This window comes from Populus alba, chromosome 6, assembly GCF_005239225.2.
Source record: "Populus alba chromosome 6, ASM523922v2, whole genome shotgun sequence".
Classification (NCBI taxonomy): Eukaryota; Viridiplantae; Streptophyta; class Magnoliopsida; order Malpighiales; family Salicaceae; genus Populus; species Populus alba.
In genome coordinates this window covers 21,525,032-21,542,448 of record NC_133289.1, presented here as the reverse complement: position 1 = coordinate 21,542,448, position 17,417 = coordinate 21,525,032, and the positions used below count along the sequence as shown (strand labels likewise).

The 17,417-nt window shown below is 34.0% G+C and overlaps 1 protein-coding gene across 1 annotated transcript; it reads left to right on the top strand.

Moving 5' to 3' along the window:
- Positions 1–5,225: 5,225 nt before the first annotated feature.
- Positions 5,226–12,587, top strand: LOC118030676 (homeobox-leucine zipper protein ATHB-8). The gene is made up of 19 exons (XM_035034879.2): positions 5,226–5,788; positions 5,924–6,149; positions 6,379–6,538; positions 6,848–6,951; positions 7,068–7,158; positions 7,770–7,865; positions 7,951–8,064; positions 8,150–8,233; positions 8,345–8,500; positions 8,583–8,657; positions 8,894–9,000; positions 9,082–9,274; positions 9,483–9,668; positions 9,802–9,879; positions 10,101–10,235; positions 10,370–10,695; positions 10,819–10,918; positions 11,325–11,474; positions 12,195–12,587. Exons 2-19 carry the CDS (start codon positions 5,929–5,931, stop codon positions 12,339–12,341), a joined length of 2,523 nt encoding a protein of 840 aa, XP_034890770.1. The 5' UTR covers positions 5,226–5,788; positions 5,924–5,928; the 3' UTR covers positions 12,342–12,587.
- The last annotated feature ends 4,830 nt before the right edge of the window (positions 12,588–17,417 follow it).

The following is a 17,417-nucleotide window of genomic DNA, read 5'->3' as shown; positions in this document are numbered from 1 at the left end:
ATATTGACAATTGAAAATAAATAAATAAATAAATAGACACAAATTAACTTTCTTCCTTTTAGAGATAGACAATTGATGTCGTAGTTTGATGTCCACCCTTATCTTTTAAACTCTGGATTATGACCGGTAAGTATCTAATCAGGCTATTCATTAACAACAATGTTTTAAAATTAGATCTAACCCTACTAGTTGACTCAGGGTTCTGGTGGTTTGAAGCTTCGACGAAGCTTATAAAAAACATTAAGGTTAATCTTGTTGATATTTTTAATTTTTTTTTCTTAAAAATAGATTGTTTTGATTTTTTAAAAGAAAATTCATTCAATCCAGATCAATCTGAGTCCGTTTATTTAATTCATGATCTAAAATTTGCCGACGTCGACGCAAAATAAGAAAAAAATATAGAAGATTAATGGTTAATTTAATGTGATGGTAAACACGCGTATGCCTAGTCTTTTACTTTGAAAGGGAAAGAAGTTATTTTAGAGTCCATCTTTGGATGCGGAACATTGAAGGATGAAAAATAACCCCACTACTCTTGGTCTGCCATTGCTAGGTTTTAAACCAATCAATTTGCTTTGTAGATAAAGTTTGATTTTCGTTTTTTTCAAGTTTTGCCAAATTTGAGGCTGGTGTTGTAGTGGGATTGGAAGGGACGACCTTGGATTGACTTGCTTGTATCATGGTAAATAGTATTGACTTGTCCAGATTTGAAAAAAGGGATCGCAAAAGAGAGAAAGGTGTTTTCCTTTACCAGGAAGGCAAGATGCGTTATGATTAGCTAGTCCAGTCATTGCCGACTTTTACCTCGGAGATCGATATTACTTGTAAAATCCTATCTTCTATGTCTTCGCTAGCTAAACGTCCGGCTATAGAATTTAACTTTACTTGCTATTTACCCTGTAAACTTATAGCTCAAAAATCCCACAACTTGTTGGACAATAAAAATAAGAAATCAACTGTTAACCTAGTAACTGGGTTATACTATTTTTCTAGATCCCACGATGTACAGGAGGATCTGTTGTCGTGTCTGAAAATTGGATTAACTAGTAGCAAGAAAAACGGTCAACTTAACCAATCATGTTTAGGTCATTTAGACCGGAATAGTTTGAAGTGAAATTGAGACATCTCGATCGATAATCAATACTATGGACCAGATACACAGAAATGGAGGACTTGAGAGATTGGATTATTCATCAAGTTCTAGTCACGCTGTTATCTTTTGCTGACTGTCTATCCTTCAAGACTTGGAAATAAATCAAAAGTCAAATATTTAACCCAAAATTCTAACATCTCATGCAGCCCTCTTCCACCTTTTAAAGGGTTTTCTTCTTCTTGACAGCAAATACTTCTGCACCATGCACTGTTGTTATTCTACTTTCAGACGTACGGTTCATGTATACCGCCCTCTTCCTATTGTATTCTTCACATCCTTTGAATTCTGAAATTTATTTGCTTGGAAACAATAGTCACATGTAATTCTCGTACAATTAGTACAATATCCAATATGTAATTAATGAATCGATCGATGAGCCTGAACTAATTGATCTCTTAAATAGTCTAGATAGATAGATAGCTAGATCGATGGTGGAAGTGTGTTTCCAATATCATTCTGAGAGAAATTTAATCTAAACTAATACATAAGTTGAATCTCTGTGTTGTTCTTTGAAAAATATAATGGGGATGTCTCTATAATTGAAATAAATGCGAAAGAAAGTCGAGGCAGCTTGGGTGCCATGCGGACATGCTGTTTGGATAAATGCATACAAGAGAGAATTGATGATGATGATGAGAGAGGAAAGGTGGTGGTGGATGGCACTAGAAATGTCAAGGAAGCATGGAATAACCCTCATTATTTTGTCCACGGAGCCTAGCTAGCTATCCTCTTTATTCTTCAAGATTTCGAACCCATCTCTGTAACCCTAAATTTCATTTTTCGAATTAATTCTAGATATTATTTTACTAGTTTCTAAGAAGGAAAAACTCTCTGCGGTGAAATTAGGTTTAAATGAGGTGATTTAACGTGAATGATATCTCATTAATTTACTATTGGGAGGGTGGCATGGCCCAGCAAATTAATTCATTATTCATGCTCTTGTCAAGAGAATTATGGATGTACTTCCTAATCAGTTTGGAAAAATAGTTTTTTATTTTCTTTTATTCATGGGTTAAGAAAGATAATATTTTTTAATTTTAACGATAATTATCGCTGAAGAAATCACTTATTATGTATCTATATATCTAATCAATTTGTTAATTAAACATAAAGTTTTTTCTTCATCTGGAAAAAATAAATGTTGAAAACATAAGCTATTTTTATAATTTCATTCAATGCTCAATGGTTTTTACTTGTTATTATATATTTATGTGCTCTGAAATACATGCAATTACTGAATTCGTGAATGTTATATTATGTGTGTCTTCATGATAGGAAAAGGAAAAAAAATAGTATCTTGCCCGTCTTAAAGAAAAAAAAGAGAGGTATATATCCACTTTGTAAGAAGTCAGATCCAATGGCAGAGCCAGGATCGATGTTAAATTTGTGCAAGATACCTGTGGGTATGTATTTTAAAATTTATTGGTGCAATAATAATAATAATAATAATTTACTAGACTGCCCATTTAAAGCAATAAAAATGTTTTAAGAATTAATTAATATATTCACTATTATTATTAAATGGTAATTTTCTAACGACTGGGAGAAATTTTTTTTTACCAAGAAGTGCATGTTGATGAAATTCCCTTTAATTTTTTTTTAAAAACCTCTTATTTTCAATTATTGTGAAGGGGACATTTTATAATTGTTTAAGAATATATTTAAATTTTGTACTAACTATAACCAAAAGATAGGGGAGTTTTACTATACTTCTCATCACAAAACATTATTTATTGAAATAGTGATTTGATTCTTTTTTTTTAAAAAAAAATTTATCTTTTAATATTAGATTTGTTTTTTTATTAAGTTATTAAATTTTCATAATATGGATCGTGAGTTTGATGAGTTAATCCAGTTGATTTAATTTTTTTTTAATTTCATCATTTAATATTGAGTTGATTAAAAATTAAACTTTCATGATTTATTTTGTTTACTTTCTATTATGTTATTTCAATCTCGTGACTAATGAATAGTGCTTAATGGGTTGGCCCAAGTTAACTTGAGTTTTTTGTGTTCTTTTTTTTAATTAATTTTTTTTTCAATGTCATCATTTAACACTAGGTCAATTAAAAATTGAGTTTCATAATCTATTTTGAATTGCTTTCTATGAGGATGTCTTGGTCTCACGATTAAAATAATGGGTTTTGATATATTTAACCCTGGTTAAATCAAGTCATTTTTTATTCTCTTTTAAGAGATTATCTCAATCTCATGATCAAGCTCATGAGTCATTCAACATTAACTTTGATTTTTATTAGATTATCTTCATCTCATAATTCAGGTCGCGAGTTTGATTGATTAACTTAATTGATTCAGTTTTATTTTCCTTCTCTTTTATATTTGACTTTTTTTCTTTTAATTTCATCATTCAATATTGTGTTTTATTTGGAATTAGGCTTCATGATTTATTTTGATTTTTTTTATTAGGTTATCTTGGTCTCATGACCCAATAATAGTGCTTAACGGATTAACTTAAATCGACTTGGCTTGTTTTTTGTCATTTTTTTATTAATTATTTTACAAATTTCATCATTAAACATTGAATTCGACAAGGGCGATTGAGAATTGAGTTTTGTAATTTGTTTTGACTTGCTTTTTATAGAATTATCTTAGACTCATGATTAAAGTTGTGGATTTGATAAGTTAATTTAGGTTAAATCATGTTATTATTTTTTATTTTTTTCTACGAGGTTATCTCGGTATAATGACTCGAGTTGTAAGTTTGACGGATTGACTCGAGTTATTTTTTATGTTATTTTTTTAATTGATTTTCTTTTTATTTTTTTTCTTTCTACGTTGAGTTGATTGAGAATTGAAATTTATAATTTGTTTCAATTTTCTTTTCATGGGGAACATTGTGTAGATTGAGAATTAAAATTTATAATTTATTTTGTTTTGCTTTCTATTGAGCTATCATAGTCTCATAATCCGGGTTGTGGATTTGACATGTTAACCCAAATTGGCTTCTTGTCAATCTAATATGATGTTATTTTAATATTAAAAAAGATGTTATCTTGAATCTTTTTAGTTAAAACTATGTTTTTACAGGTTGTAAGGTTGCTTTAGATCTGCAAAGTCAACCGGGTTATATCGAGTCAATTCTCATATGATTAAAAATTTTTTTTTTACATTAGAAAAAAAACATTAGCAATATCTCAATATTATTTTTATGTTCAGGAAAAATCTGATCCGACTCGCAGCATAATACGAGTCAATAATTTAGTAAAAAGATTAACAATATCTAAAATCAACATTTTTTTTTTTGGGTCAAATCCCAAGTTTAAATTACTTCTCCATTATACTGACTAGTTAAAAGTAATAAATTACATTTCCAACAAAAAAGTAGTTAGCTCGCTAGTTTAAAGAAAATCATATTCCTAATTATATAATAATGCAATGTTTACTTCACTCATTATTCAAAAACTCTTTCCCCCCACTCTAATACTTGTAAAAATTAAATGTTCAGAATTAAAATACAGTAACAATTAATATATAAAAGGACTAAGACACCCCTGCGAAAATTATATTTCTAATTACATCTTTTTGTTAATTACCCATATAAATACCGGAAGAATGACCACAGGACTACCATGCATCCATTGTCATTGCCAACAACACTACCTTATAACTAGCCATTTAATCTTTTACATTTATATAATAGGAATTTCTTCTTAAGATTGGATCAAGTTCCTAAAAAGAAAAGTAAGGAGTGGAAATTAAAAGACAGAAACAAAGCTATTTTCATCCACCAAGATGATCAAGTACTCTGTAAACCACACGCGCTACTAGCAAGCGTATAGATTCCTTTCCCACACCTCCAAGGCTCCACCTCCACCTCCGGAGAGAGAGAGAGAGAGAGAGAGAGAGAGAGGGAGGGAGGGAGGAGGTGAGCAGGCATTTGGGGGGTTAAAGTGGAAAGAGAGTGGAAAACAAAAGCAAAGCAAAGCACAGCAAAGCAGCACCAAAAGCAACAGCGAACGAGCTGCTGCACCAAACACCAAAACCATGAACAGCAACAGAGCTCCATGAACACCAGCTTAAATCATAGAAAAATATAAAAGAATCAGCGAGAGGGAGGGATAAAATTGATATGATGTGACATGATGACAGGATATGCTAATACATGTATGTGAAAACAAAACCAAAAACCAAAAAACATGCTCTGATATTCTGTCTGGTATTTAGGGTTTTTTTTTCTTTTTTTTCTATTTACCTTTATCGCCCTTCACCCCCACCCTCTCTTCCTCAATCCCAATATTCCTCGCCCCATTCCCTCTCCCTTTTCACTTTTACTAAAACATTACAAAAAACCAAAACACTTCTCTCTTTTAACTCTCCATCTTCTCATCTTCTAGACCTTTCACTTAGCACTCTAAAATACTTTCTTTCTCCACCATACACGCCAAGAAAGAAAAACGAGAGAGAGGAGAGGAAGAGACTTGTTCATTTTCAAGGAGACAGATAAATCCTTCTTATTACATACTTAACGCTCTGCTTTCAAGAACTCAAAGCTGTCTTGTTCTTGTTCCTGTTCCTGTTCTTGTTTGTTTTGAAACATGAACCTTAAGCTCCTCCTAGTTTTCGGCCTTTAAGCCAACATCTCTTATCCGATCTACGCCAGGGTTTCGACAAACGGTAATTCTTTCGTTCAGTAACCACCACATGTATATATCTATGAGAGGAAGCTTGGGGAATATTTCTTTTCTTACTTTTTTCTTTCTTGATTTCTTGAATTAGTGAATTTATCTATCTATTTATATATTTTTGTAGAAGGGATGATGGCTGTAAGCTCGACGTGTAAGGATGGGAGCACGAAGATAACAATGGACAATGGAAAGTACGTAAGGTACACACCAGAACAAGTGGAAGCACTAGAAAGGCTTTACCATGAATGTCCTAAGCCAAGCTCTATGCGTCGCCAACAGTTGATTAGGGAATGCCCTATTCTATCTCACATCGAGCCTAAACAAATCAAAGTTTGGTTCCAAAATCGAAGGTATTTAAGACACAAACCTTTTAGTCACGGATGATATAATTCTACCTTTTTTTTTTTTTTTTTAAGAAAGGACACCAAAGTTTAGATCTTTAAAGCTCAAGATTTAGCTTATTTTTTGGTTTGCAATTCTATAAAACTTGTGTTTTTTTTGTGGGTTAGTTTGAAGAATTTTGGAAGTTTTGGGCTTGAGTGATTGTGTGACTGTGTTTGTTGTGTTTAATTTGTACAGATGTAGAGAGAAGCAGAGAAAAGAGGCATCGCGGCTTCAAGCTGTGAATAGGAAATTAACAGCAATGAATAAGCTGTTAATGGAGGAGAATGATAGGCTGCAAAAGCAGGTGTCACAGCTGGTATATGAGAATAGTTACTTCCGCCAACAGACACAAAATGTAAAGATCTCTTCCTTTTCATATCTTGACTTGCTTATATTATGAGGGAAATTTGGATAAAAATGAAATTCATAACCAATATGACTCTTGTCAGGCTACGGAATTGCTTGTTCATGTTAAATTTATTGCTGTTAGGCCAACAATTATTTTACAATTTCTTTTCATTCCCTTAAATTTTGATTGTTGGCCAATTAAAGTAGATTACATTGAGTTTTTGAGGTAATTAGTTGTATGCTAATTTTTTCGTAAGAAACAAATTTCGTGTTGATTTCTTTTGGGTGGTTTTTGAGTTAATTTGTTGTTTTGCAGGCTACAAACCTTGCCACCACAGACACAAGTTGTGAATCAGTGGTGACCAGTGGTCAGCATCATTTGACTCCTCAGCATCCACCAAGGGATGCCAGCCCTGCAGGGTTAGTGGAATATTTGCAGATTGTTCATGTTGGGTTGTTTTCTGCCCTCGTTTTCTACAGTTCCTTTGTTGTATTCTACTATATGGCTCAAGAGGTTGTGTTTGTATGTTTTCTAGACTTTTGTCCATTGCAGAGGAGACTTTAGCACAGTTTCTCTCGAAGGCCACTGGAACTGCTGTGGAGTGGGTCCAAATGCCTGGGATGAAGGTTACTACTCACTTCGACATCATTATTTACTTTGTTAATCCTATCCTTTGATCTTTGTCGTTATTTGGATAAATTAATAGTGCTATAATCTTGCTAAACTTCTAAGCAACATCTCAATCACATCGATCTCACAAATACCTGGGACACCGCTATCCAATTTTCTTACATGCCGACGTGTCCCCCCTTTTCCCGTTAACATGCTTCTCTTCTCTCGAAGAAAGTAAGAGATTGTTGTTTGCTTTATTGTATTCTCATTTATAATCTAAGTTAGGAAATCGATGAGTTTTCGAAGCAATCTGACAATTGGCTGCATAAAATATTTCACGCCTTCATGTTAAAATAATAATTACATTTATAGTACGTTGATAAGGTAAATTGATAAAGCAACAAGGCAGGAATCAACTTTCCTTTGTTTTGAAGCATTATCAAGACAGTATGAGTTTGTCTCTTGGCTCATGAGATTCTTCTCCATCTTGATATTTCTAGTCCCAAGCTATCCTGTTGCCTAGTTCTGAAAACAGCAGGACTTTTCCATAACATTTATTTTAAATGTGCTAGTACAAATGCACTGATAATTTCTTCTTGTTTTTTTTTTCTTTGTATCTGAACAGCCTGGTCCGGATTCCATTGGAATCGTTGCTATTTCTCATGGATGCACTGGTGTGGCAGCACGTGCATGCGGCCTTGTGGGTCTAGAACCTACGAGAGTATGTCCTTCCTCTGCTTGGTATAAAAAGCACACAATTCTTGGTTGTGATTTAGTGAAGAGTTGATGAGTCCTGTCTTGTGCAGGTTGCTGAAATCCTTAAAGATCGGCCATCATGGTTTCGTGATTGCCGAGCTGTGGATGTTGTCAATGCATTGTCCACCGGAAGTGGTGGAACTATTGAATTGCTTTATATGCAGGTAAGAAATCATTGTTTCACTCCAGTTATTTCTGGCTTATTACTTTTATTGTATCTTCTCAATTATGAGCTTTGTTTTGGTTCAGCTCTATGCGCCTACAACTTTGGCACCAGCTCGTGACTTCTGGTTACTGCGCTACACATCTGTTTTGGAGGATGGTAGTCTTGTGGTATGTGGCACTGTGTAAAATTTTTCTTATTCAAGTCTGTCTGTCTGTCCCTCCCTCTCTCTCTCTCTCTCTCTCAAATATGGTGCAAATTTTGATTGTCCTGCTTATTAGGTCTGTGAGAGATCTCTTAACAACACCCAAAATGGTCCAAGCATGCCACCTACACAGCATTTTGTGAGAGCAGAAATGCTGCCTAGCGGGTATCTTATTAGACCTTGTGAAGGAGGTGGATCAATTATTCATGTAGTTGATCATATGGATTTAGAGGTATGTAAATCTTGTCACTATGTATTATTTATGAGTGTATTCGTTCCCTTGCTGTTTGAATTAAACCATTTCTTTCATGCAGCCTTGGAGTGTACCTGAAGTGTTGCGCCCGCTTTATGAGTCATCAACGTTGCTTGCTCAGAAGACAACAATGGCGGTAAGACTGTTTTGTATCCAGGATCTTGTCAGATATGTTCTTATATCGCACTTCTCAATGAGAAACATATTTTGCTATGATTCTAGCTTGATGGTTTCTATGCGCAGACGGATAGTGTAATTTTGATGGATATCAGCTGTACCTTTAGCCAAGTATTAATGAATAAGATTGAGGAAGGAATGGAAGGGAGATAATAAATTTCTCGAGCTCTGATATAACCATGGCATTTTATGCAGGCTTTACGCCATTTGAGGCAGGTTTCTCAAGAAGTTTCTCAGCCAAATGTCACTGGTTGGGGAAGAAGACCTGCAGCTTTGCGTGCATTAAGTCAGAGACTGAGCAAGTATGTAGCTCTTATTCTTTGGACAAAGCTTCTCATTAGCGCCATTGATGCTCGAGGTATCTAACAGATCCTATTTTACAGGGGCTTCAATGAAGCTGTTAATGGATTTGCTGATGAGGGATGGTCTATGTTGGAAAGTGATGGCATTGATGATGTAACAGTTCTTGTAAACTCATCTCCTGCCAAAATGATGGGTGTAAATTTTTCTTATGCCAATGGATTTCCATCCATGAGCAATGCAGTGCTTTGTGCGAAAGCATCCATGTTATTACAGGTAAGTTTTGTACTTGTGGTCAATGTTATACTAATATACATATTAGACTGCTAGATGTATAAAGCATCAGTATGTAATTCCAAGGAGTTGCTACTTTGTGAGCTAAAACTTCCTTTATGGTCCATAATTTTATAACTTTATATCAGAACGTTCTTAGAAGAAAATTACTAGCAATTCAAGGAAGTGATTTTCTTCCATTTTCGTGTAGAATGTACCTCCAGCAATACTTCTCAGATTCTTGCGTGAACATCGATCAGAATGGGCAGACAGTGGTATTGATGCTTATGCAGCCGCTGCTGTTAAAGCTGGTCCTTGTAGCTTGCCAATGTCTCGGGCTGGAAATTTTGGGGGTCAAGTTATCCTCCCCTTGGCTCACACAATTGAGCATGAAGAGGCAAGTACTTCAGTGTTGGATTATTTGGTTTCAATTTTCTCTTGTTTGGCTTCCATCCTCTGACAAAAATCTTTGCAATTAGCTGTCTTTTAATACCATGACATAATTGAAGAATACTGTTTGTCCATTGCAGTTTATGGAGGTCATTAAACTTGAAAATATGGGCTATCGGGAGGACATGCTCATGCCCGGTGATGTTTTCCTGTTACAAGTAAGTATCACTTCCATGTTGATTAATTACGTTCATCATGGACCACAGATATTTCGCATTGTTTTTATTTAACTAATATTACTTTTCTTAAGTACTATCTTTGTCAACTAGTTACCGCGTCGACTATTGGAATGGTTCAATTACCATTTGTTTTTTTCCCCAACAATTAGCACTTAAATTCCTTTCTGATTCTAATGTTCCTGGTTACTCTATTTCTTCAGCTCTGTAGTGGAGTAGACGAGAATGCTGTTGGCACCTGTGCTGAACTCATCTTTGCCCCAATTGATGCCTCCTTTTCTGATGATGCTCCTATTATTCCCTCTGGTTTCCGTATCATTCCTCTTGATTCTGGGATGGTGAGTATTCATATAATACAAGTGAAAATGATGTCATGCTTTCTGTTAGGTTATGAGAATTCTTGTTAATATATTAAAAAATGTTGCTTGATGTTAGCTCTTACACTTACTTTTTTCCCATTAATGTGATGCAGGATGCCTCCAGTCCAAACCGCACACTTGACCTCGCATCTGCTCTTGAGGTTGGGCCTGCTGGAAATAGAGCATCAGGTGATCTTTCAGGCCGTAGCGGGTGCACAAAGTCAGTGATGACAATAGCATTCCAATTTGCATTTGAGATGCACCTTCAAGAAAATGTGGCATCCATGGCTCGGCAGTATGTTCGTAGTATTATAGCTTCTGTTCAGCGGGTAGCATTAGCACTCTCTCCTTCTCATTTTGGTTCTCATGCTGGTTTTCGGCCACCACCCGGTACCCCTGAAGCGCACACACTAGCTCGTTGGATCTGCGAAAGCTACAGGTGTGACTCTTTAATCTTTTTATCATGGATCCATGTCTACTTGTCCTAAAAACTTTGATACATTTACTTGATCTGTTTTCCTTTCTAATGATTTAGCCTAAAACTATCTGATCTTCTTTGCAGGTGCTATCTAGGTGTGGAACTGCTTAAAAATGAAGGAAGTGAATCTATTCTTAAAACACTCTGGCATCACTCAGATGCACTTATGTGCTGCTCTTTGAAGGTATTTTATTACCATAAATGAATTTTAATTATCTGCATCACAGGCTATTTGAAGATATTCTCTAATAGTTGGACACTGATATTTCATTGATGTTGCATCATAGTCTGACAAGAGAACGTCATTGAAACAATATGCATAGTTCTACCCATAAACCATCTTTTATTGTCTTAAAAATGAAGAGATGCTTTACTGCCCCATTCTATGAACTAACTTCTAAAATTTTCACTTCTCGTCAGCCTATTTATTGCATATGTGTTTGGGTGCAGATTTGAACTTTAGTGTCTCCATCTGAATCAATAATTGATGTATTTGCTAACCAAGGAACTTTTTCCTTGTTCCTTTCTGCATTACTGAACATAGATGTGCGTTATTTTAAATATCGTAACCTATTTATTGCTCTTTGCAGACTCTGCCGGTTTTTACATTTGCAAATCAAGCAGGACTTGACATGCTTGAGACAACTTTGGTTGCACTTCAAGACATCACTTTGGAAAAGATATTTGATGATAATGGAAGGAAAACATTGTACTCAGAGTTCCCACAAATAATGCAGCAGGTATGATAACTATTAGAATGCACATGTGGAAATTTTTTATGAAAAAATAACATAAAATGATAAAGGATCGTCTAAACAGGAACTGGGGCTACAAAAAGCCTCTATCTTAGGTGCCCTAGCATTTCCTTAGCTTCAAACCTTCATATGTTCTCAGAATCTCCATGTCAGTGGTACCAGTAAGAATATTTGATGGACCTTGGTGATGAGTAACTTGTGTGACCAAATGTAAATGTCACGGAAACAATTGAAAACCATTTTCCTCAACCTTTATGAACTTATGCAATCGATGATATTAAAGAACTAATACATTTACCCTTGAAAATGTAACACACACTGCCTTTAAAGCGAAGTAAGAAAATGAATTGTCTTTTTGGAGCAGCACATATTGTCATAATTCCATGTATCACATGGTAAAGTTTTGGCTGATTTAACATGCACATTCACTTTGATCCCTTGAATGTAACCCTACCTCTTGATGGGCTTACCTTAGCCTTGCACAAACTAAAAATGTCGAATTTAACCAAATCCTCCCACTGGCTGCCATTGAAAGTCTCTTTTAATTTAGAGTTCATCTTATGTGCTTGCAAAGTTGGTAATACAACCTATCAGCTAATAATCGTGTTCTTGCCAGGTTGATTAGCTAAAAGAAAAGTAACCGTTAGCTTTCCTTCATTTTATCAAAGTAATGGTGGTTAATTTACTGCAAATTATTTTTGGCAGGGTTTTATGTGCCTTCAAGGTGGTATCTGCCTGTCAAGTATGGGAAGGCCCGTCTCCTATGAAAGAGCTGTGGCATGGAAGGTATTGAATGAAGAAGAGAGCGCTCACTGCATTTGCTTCATGTTCATCAACTGGTCTTTTGTGTGACACTTTGGCCAGAACGTAACTCCAGAAACAAAACAAATTAGACCACTCCTTACACTGTCTTTCTAAAATTGGTTCAGATGCTTTGCAGTGCCTTGATACTGTAATGATCACGATACAACAATGGCATTTGGGGCCCCGTTTTTTGCCGCCCTTATCTTTCTATGGCCCCATTTTTCTGTTGCAATTCTCTTTGTACTCTGCTTTATACTTTATTTATGAATGTCTAAGCTTATCTCTCCCTCCAAACATGGCTTCCTGTCTGCACTTCTAAGTGTTAAAGAAAGTCACATCACTGCTTAAATGCTCATTTGCCTAAAAACCTTTGGGAGCGTCTTTCTATGAGAGACACTGCTTGGTTCAAATGTGGACTACCATTACAGAATTTCCTTTTTCTTTACCCTCCTTTTGCCCCTTGTCAAGCTTTGTTTCATTTCTCTTGTCTGCTTGGACATGGTTGCTATCAGCTCCGTTGGGTGCTCCTCATTTTTCCATTTAGCCACCAATCTTGATTGAATCTTTTGCTTTTCTTTTCTCAAGCGCCCCACCTCAAATCCTTTACCTGCTAGAAGTTGGGACCCGATATGTCATTAGTGATAATGATGCCAATAATACAGTCGCACAAGATGATGTCTTGTTCCTTGTGTCCCTGTCTGGTCGAAGATCAATATAAAATGTGAAGGGACCATGAGTCTTGTCAATCTGCAAGCCTTTTTTCATAACCATGAGCATTCACTACTCAGATAGATAACCAATCTACCAGCCCAATTCTAATATTAATAGAAGTTGATCAGGTACTGCTTCTGAAAATGCTTAACCCTTTGGCAAGTGGCTTGCTCCCCATGATATCATTCAAGGTCAGGTCCTATGAAAGGCTGCGAGAAGAATTTTCTCATGGACACACAATCTCTACTGTAGACCACCTGTTTAAGACTTCATTAAGAAAGGACTTGATTTTAATACACGAAGGATCTTTTGCTACAAGCATTGTTTCCAGCAAGCAAAACATGAAAAGAGCTATGTTTCAAAAGTAATCACAACAGTAGAAAACCCTTGACATAGAGGTCAATGTTGTCCCTTCCCTGTGCCTATGTATAAAAATCCGTGCTCCCAATTGCAAGCATTGAACTTGGTCACATGAACCCTGGAATTGATTTTGAGAGGCTGAAAAGAAATAGAGAGAGAGAGAGAGTTTGAAATTACAGCAAGAAACATGATTATATTTCACATGCAGATAGACAAATCCTCATGATAAAGACCAATATTCTCACATATGCCAACAACACTCTCACTAGAATAAAAGACAAAAGTGCTTGCTTTGAAGCATAGATATGTCATTTCAATATCAATTTCTTATTTAATAAAGTTATTGAAGAAGATAATATACCGTAAGCGACAAGTATTTTCAATCAAGAGCATATAAATAGTGCTTCATAACATGTGCAATTAATAAGTTAAATAATTAAGTACCAAGTCCTATCCCAACATATTAAATGGATCCTTCCCTCTGTCCAAATTGACCTTTTATTTTTTCTTTTAGGTGGGAGGCTCACCTTGTAGTGCATTTGGAGGACAGCAAGGGTCATATGCACCCAATCCATAATTTATACTCTTGGAACACAATTGATGGCATGGAATTTCTAGGGGTTTTGCTAGAATATCCCACTCCATTAATATGATGATCGAATGTTCGACATCTTTTCAAATCTCTAGACTTGTATGTTAATCATTTTTTTTTTCATGGTCTAACGATAATTTCCATGTTAGCTTTTTTCTTGACCTAATAGTTAAAAAAAAAAAAACGTTTCTTGATTTTTCGGATTTAAATTTTCCTAGACGTATTTGACTAATATTAGAGATGCATTCTTAAGATTATCCAAGGAGGAAAACTAGTCTCAATTCACATATAAATGAGCTCAATAATATCCTTTATTGTAAGAACAAATAGAATAAAAAACACATCATTTTTCCTGTATATGATGAGTGCAGAAAACCCCTAGCCCTTCTAGTCTTAGCTTACTCAAGAATGACATTTGACATCATGTCACATGCACTTATTTATCAGCTTTCTTCTCAACATATTCAGTTAAGTCTCTAATAAAACAAGCTTCTCCACACCATCGCTAAGTCCCAATCAAGCTTTATGGCAGATGATGTTGAGACTTGAGAGAGGTTTTTCAAGCTGTAGCCTTCTCCCTAGACCACTCATTTTCTTAATAGAGTACGTGTCCACCATTGATTCCAAAATGTTGCGTTCTAGCTTGAATCATGTGAACAAGTTTAGGCTCTCTCAGCTATAGCAAAATCCATTCTAATTTCGATTTCAGTCAAAATCCACTTGAAAATGTCAGAATCCCACTTCACTTCCGGTGATATAAGACAAAACCATGTGAAAGTGATTTCCATTTCGCCTCCTTTATGTTATCTAATCTAGTGGTTTGTTTTATTTTCAACCCTAAGCTTCTTTTTGGTACCATGTCGGCTACATTTCTTTTATATTTATATTTTTATTATTATTTAATATGATATTAGAATTTTAATGATTAAAGAGTTATAAATTTAAATCTCAACACATCTCTTTTATATTCTAATTAAAATTAATTAATTATATAAGATAGTATGAGTCTATATAAGTTCTAAATTTAATTGATTTTTACTTAAATAAATAAATTAAAAATAATAAATTATAATTTAAAATTGCACCTAATAATTTAAGATTTTGAATTAACATGTTTCGTTAACAATGTAATAATCACTCTACCTATTCTCTATATGTATATGTATATATATATATGGAGCATACATTAGATTAACAATATCGAGAGTAAATTGAAGAATGATGCTAAATACCCAAAGACATTCATTGAATACAAAGATTTTCAGTAGACACAATAAAACGTTGTAAATAACAGAAGAATAATGGCATTTTTCTTTCTTCTTCTAGTCCATTAGGAGCGTTGTTCGGCTTATTTATTTTAGTATCCATAAAAAAATTTGATTGAATTTATACCTTTAATACAATACTAACATTATAATATATTTATCAATATTAATAACTTTAACCCCACTAGCTAGTAATTAAAAAAATATCAATATTGGTAGAATTCTTAAAAAGAAAATTATTAATTACTAAAAAATATAGATGTTGCATGCATCTCACAATCAATGATTACACAATCAGGAAACTAGCATTAGTTAGTAAGATAGGAGAGTCATATTATCACGATGGATTAAATTGGCTACTGCTACAAAGACAAAGGGCTACTTAATTTGACCTCACCTTGTAATGAAGCATTTTTTAAGCTCAAATATTTGAATCTGTGACCTCTTGCAAGTGCAAGGAGCTCACTAGACAAAAGTTGTCTAAGACTTGTTGAATAATTGTAATTTTATTATTTATAAACCATATAAAATGTTAAATGACATAAATAAGCTAATTAAATCACTCCTATATTACTTTGATTATTAGATTGTTAAAACTAAAAAATTAATCAATTATCTAACAACTAAGTCTTGCTCTTAAATTACTTTGATTATTAAGGAACTCATAATTAAATTATTTAATTATTTATCATCTTTTCAACATAAATATGACTCTATAGACAATAATCAATGATTAAGTAGTCAGGAGACTAGCGTTAGTAATTAGCAGTTAGCAGGACAATGAAGTCGTATATATTACCATGATAGATTCAATTGGCCAATACTACTAATACTATGGAGAGTATTATAATATGTGATCAATTGCAAGTCTAAAGAGCCCACTAAAATTAGATTAGAGATCTATTGGTTAAATTTTTTTTATATATTACATAAAATCCTAAATGATATAAAATAAGCTATTAAATCACTCATAAACTATATAGTAATATATTGCTATTTTATTAAAACTTGACCTGGGATGGGATAGCAAGTTATTAGGTTAACCTGCTAGGCTATGCCTGATTTAATGCCTGTTTGGTATCGTGATTAAACCATTGTTTTGTTATTTTTAATATTTTTGAATCGTTTTGATTTGCTATATTAAAAATACATTTTAAAAAACCAAAAAAATATTGTTTTATTGTATTTTTATAAAAGAATACTTTAAAATGTAATCTTCACTACATTTCTAAACATACACTTAATAATACTTCATTAATGGTTAAACCTAAAAAATAAAAATAAAAAATAAAAATATTTATATGCTTGAACCCAAAAACAAAACAATGCACGCGCGGGTTATTCAGGAAGACATTATCAGTTGAAAAGGACCTGGGCCAGAGCCCTCTTGGAAGCCCTTTTTAGATATCGGGGGAGAGGTTGGATTTGACTGTTGACCATGCACTCCAATCTATGTGGCATGCTGTCTATGGGATATTATAAAGTTTGAGACAAAATCTTTGCTTTACGACATTTTGAATTTTATGATGGAGTAGATTTCACATTTCAGACAGATGATCCAGACATGTTAATTGAACTATTATGAATCCTACTTTCTGCTTGTGGCCTCAGTTGTCCATGGACAATTCCTTAAAGAGAGTTCATACTTCATCAAAAATGTATGATCTCCTCTCTTAATTACTTCACTGATTTACCTTGAATTTTTTTTAACATAGTTATTCGGGTCAACTTGTGCATACTTTAACTAATTTTATGAACCTAAAGTTAATAAACATATAAATTTTTAATAATTCTAAAATTTATAAGACTAAAACTACCTATAAAAAAATAAATTCATAACTTGACTAATTAAACTATACCTATACCTCTAAAATAATTTTAGCTACTTAAATTATTTGATTGTTGATGTTATGAACATCAACAAGGAAGCTTTTAGGACGTGAAGACTCTAAAATTCAAGCCAGCCACTTAGCTTAATGAATTTTTTAAATCTCATGACATTCATCCCTTAACCCAACATAAAACTCCTTGCTCCGACGACCGGCTGATTCAAATTCCCAATCCATAAATATGGTTTTGTGAATGTCGACCTGCAACAAATATCAACCCACAATGTAAATCCTCTACCCTAAAAAAGCACTATAATTGCCATGTTAAGTGGGTGTTCTTGTGCTATCCGATGGGACACACGTGTAT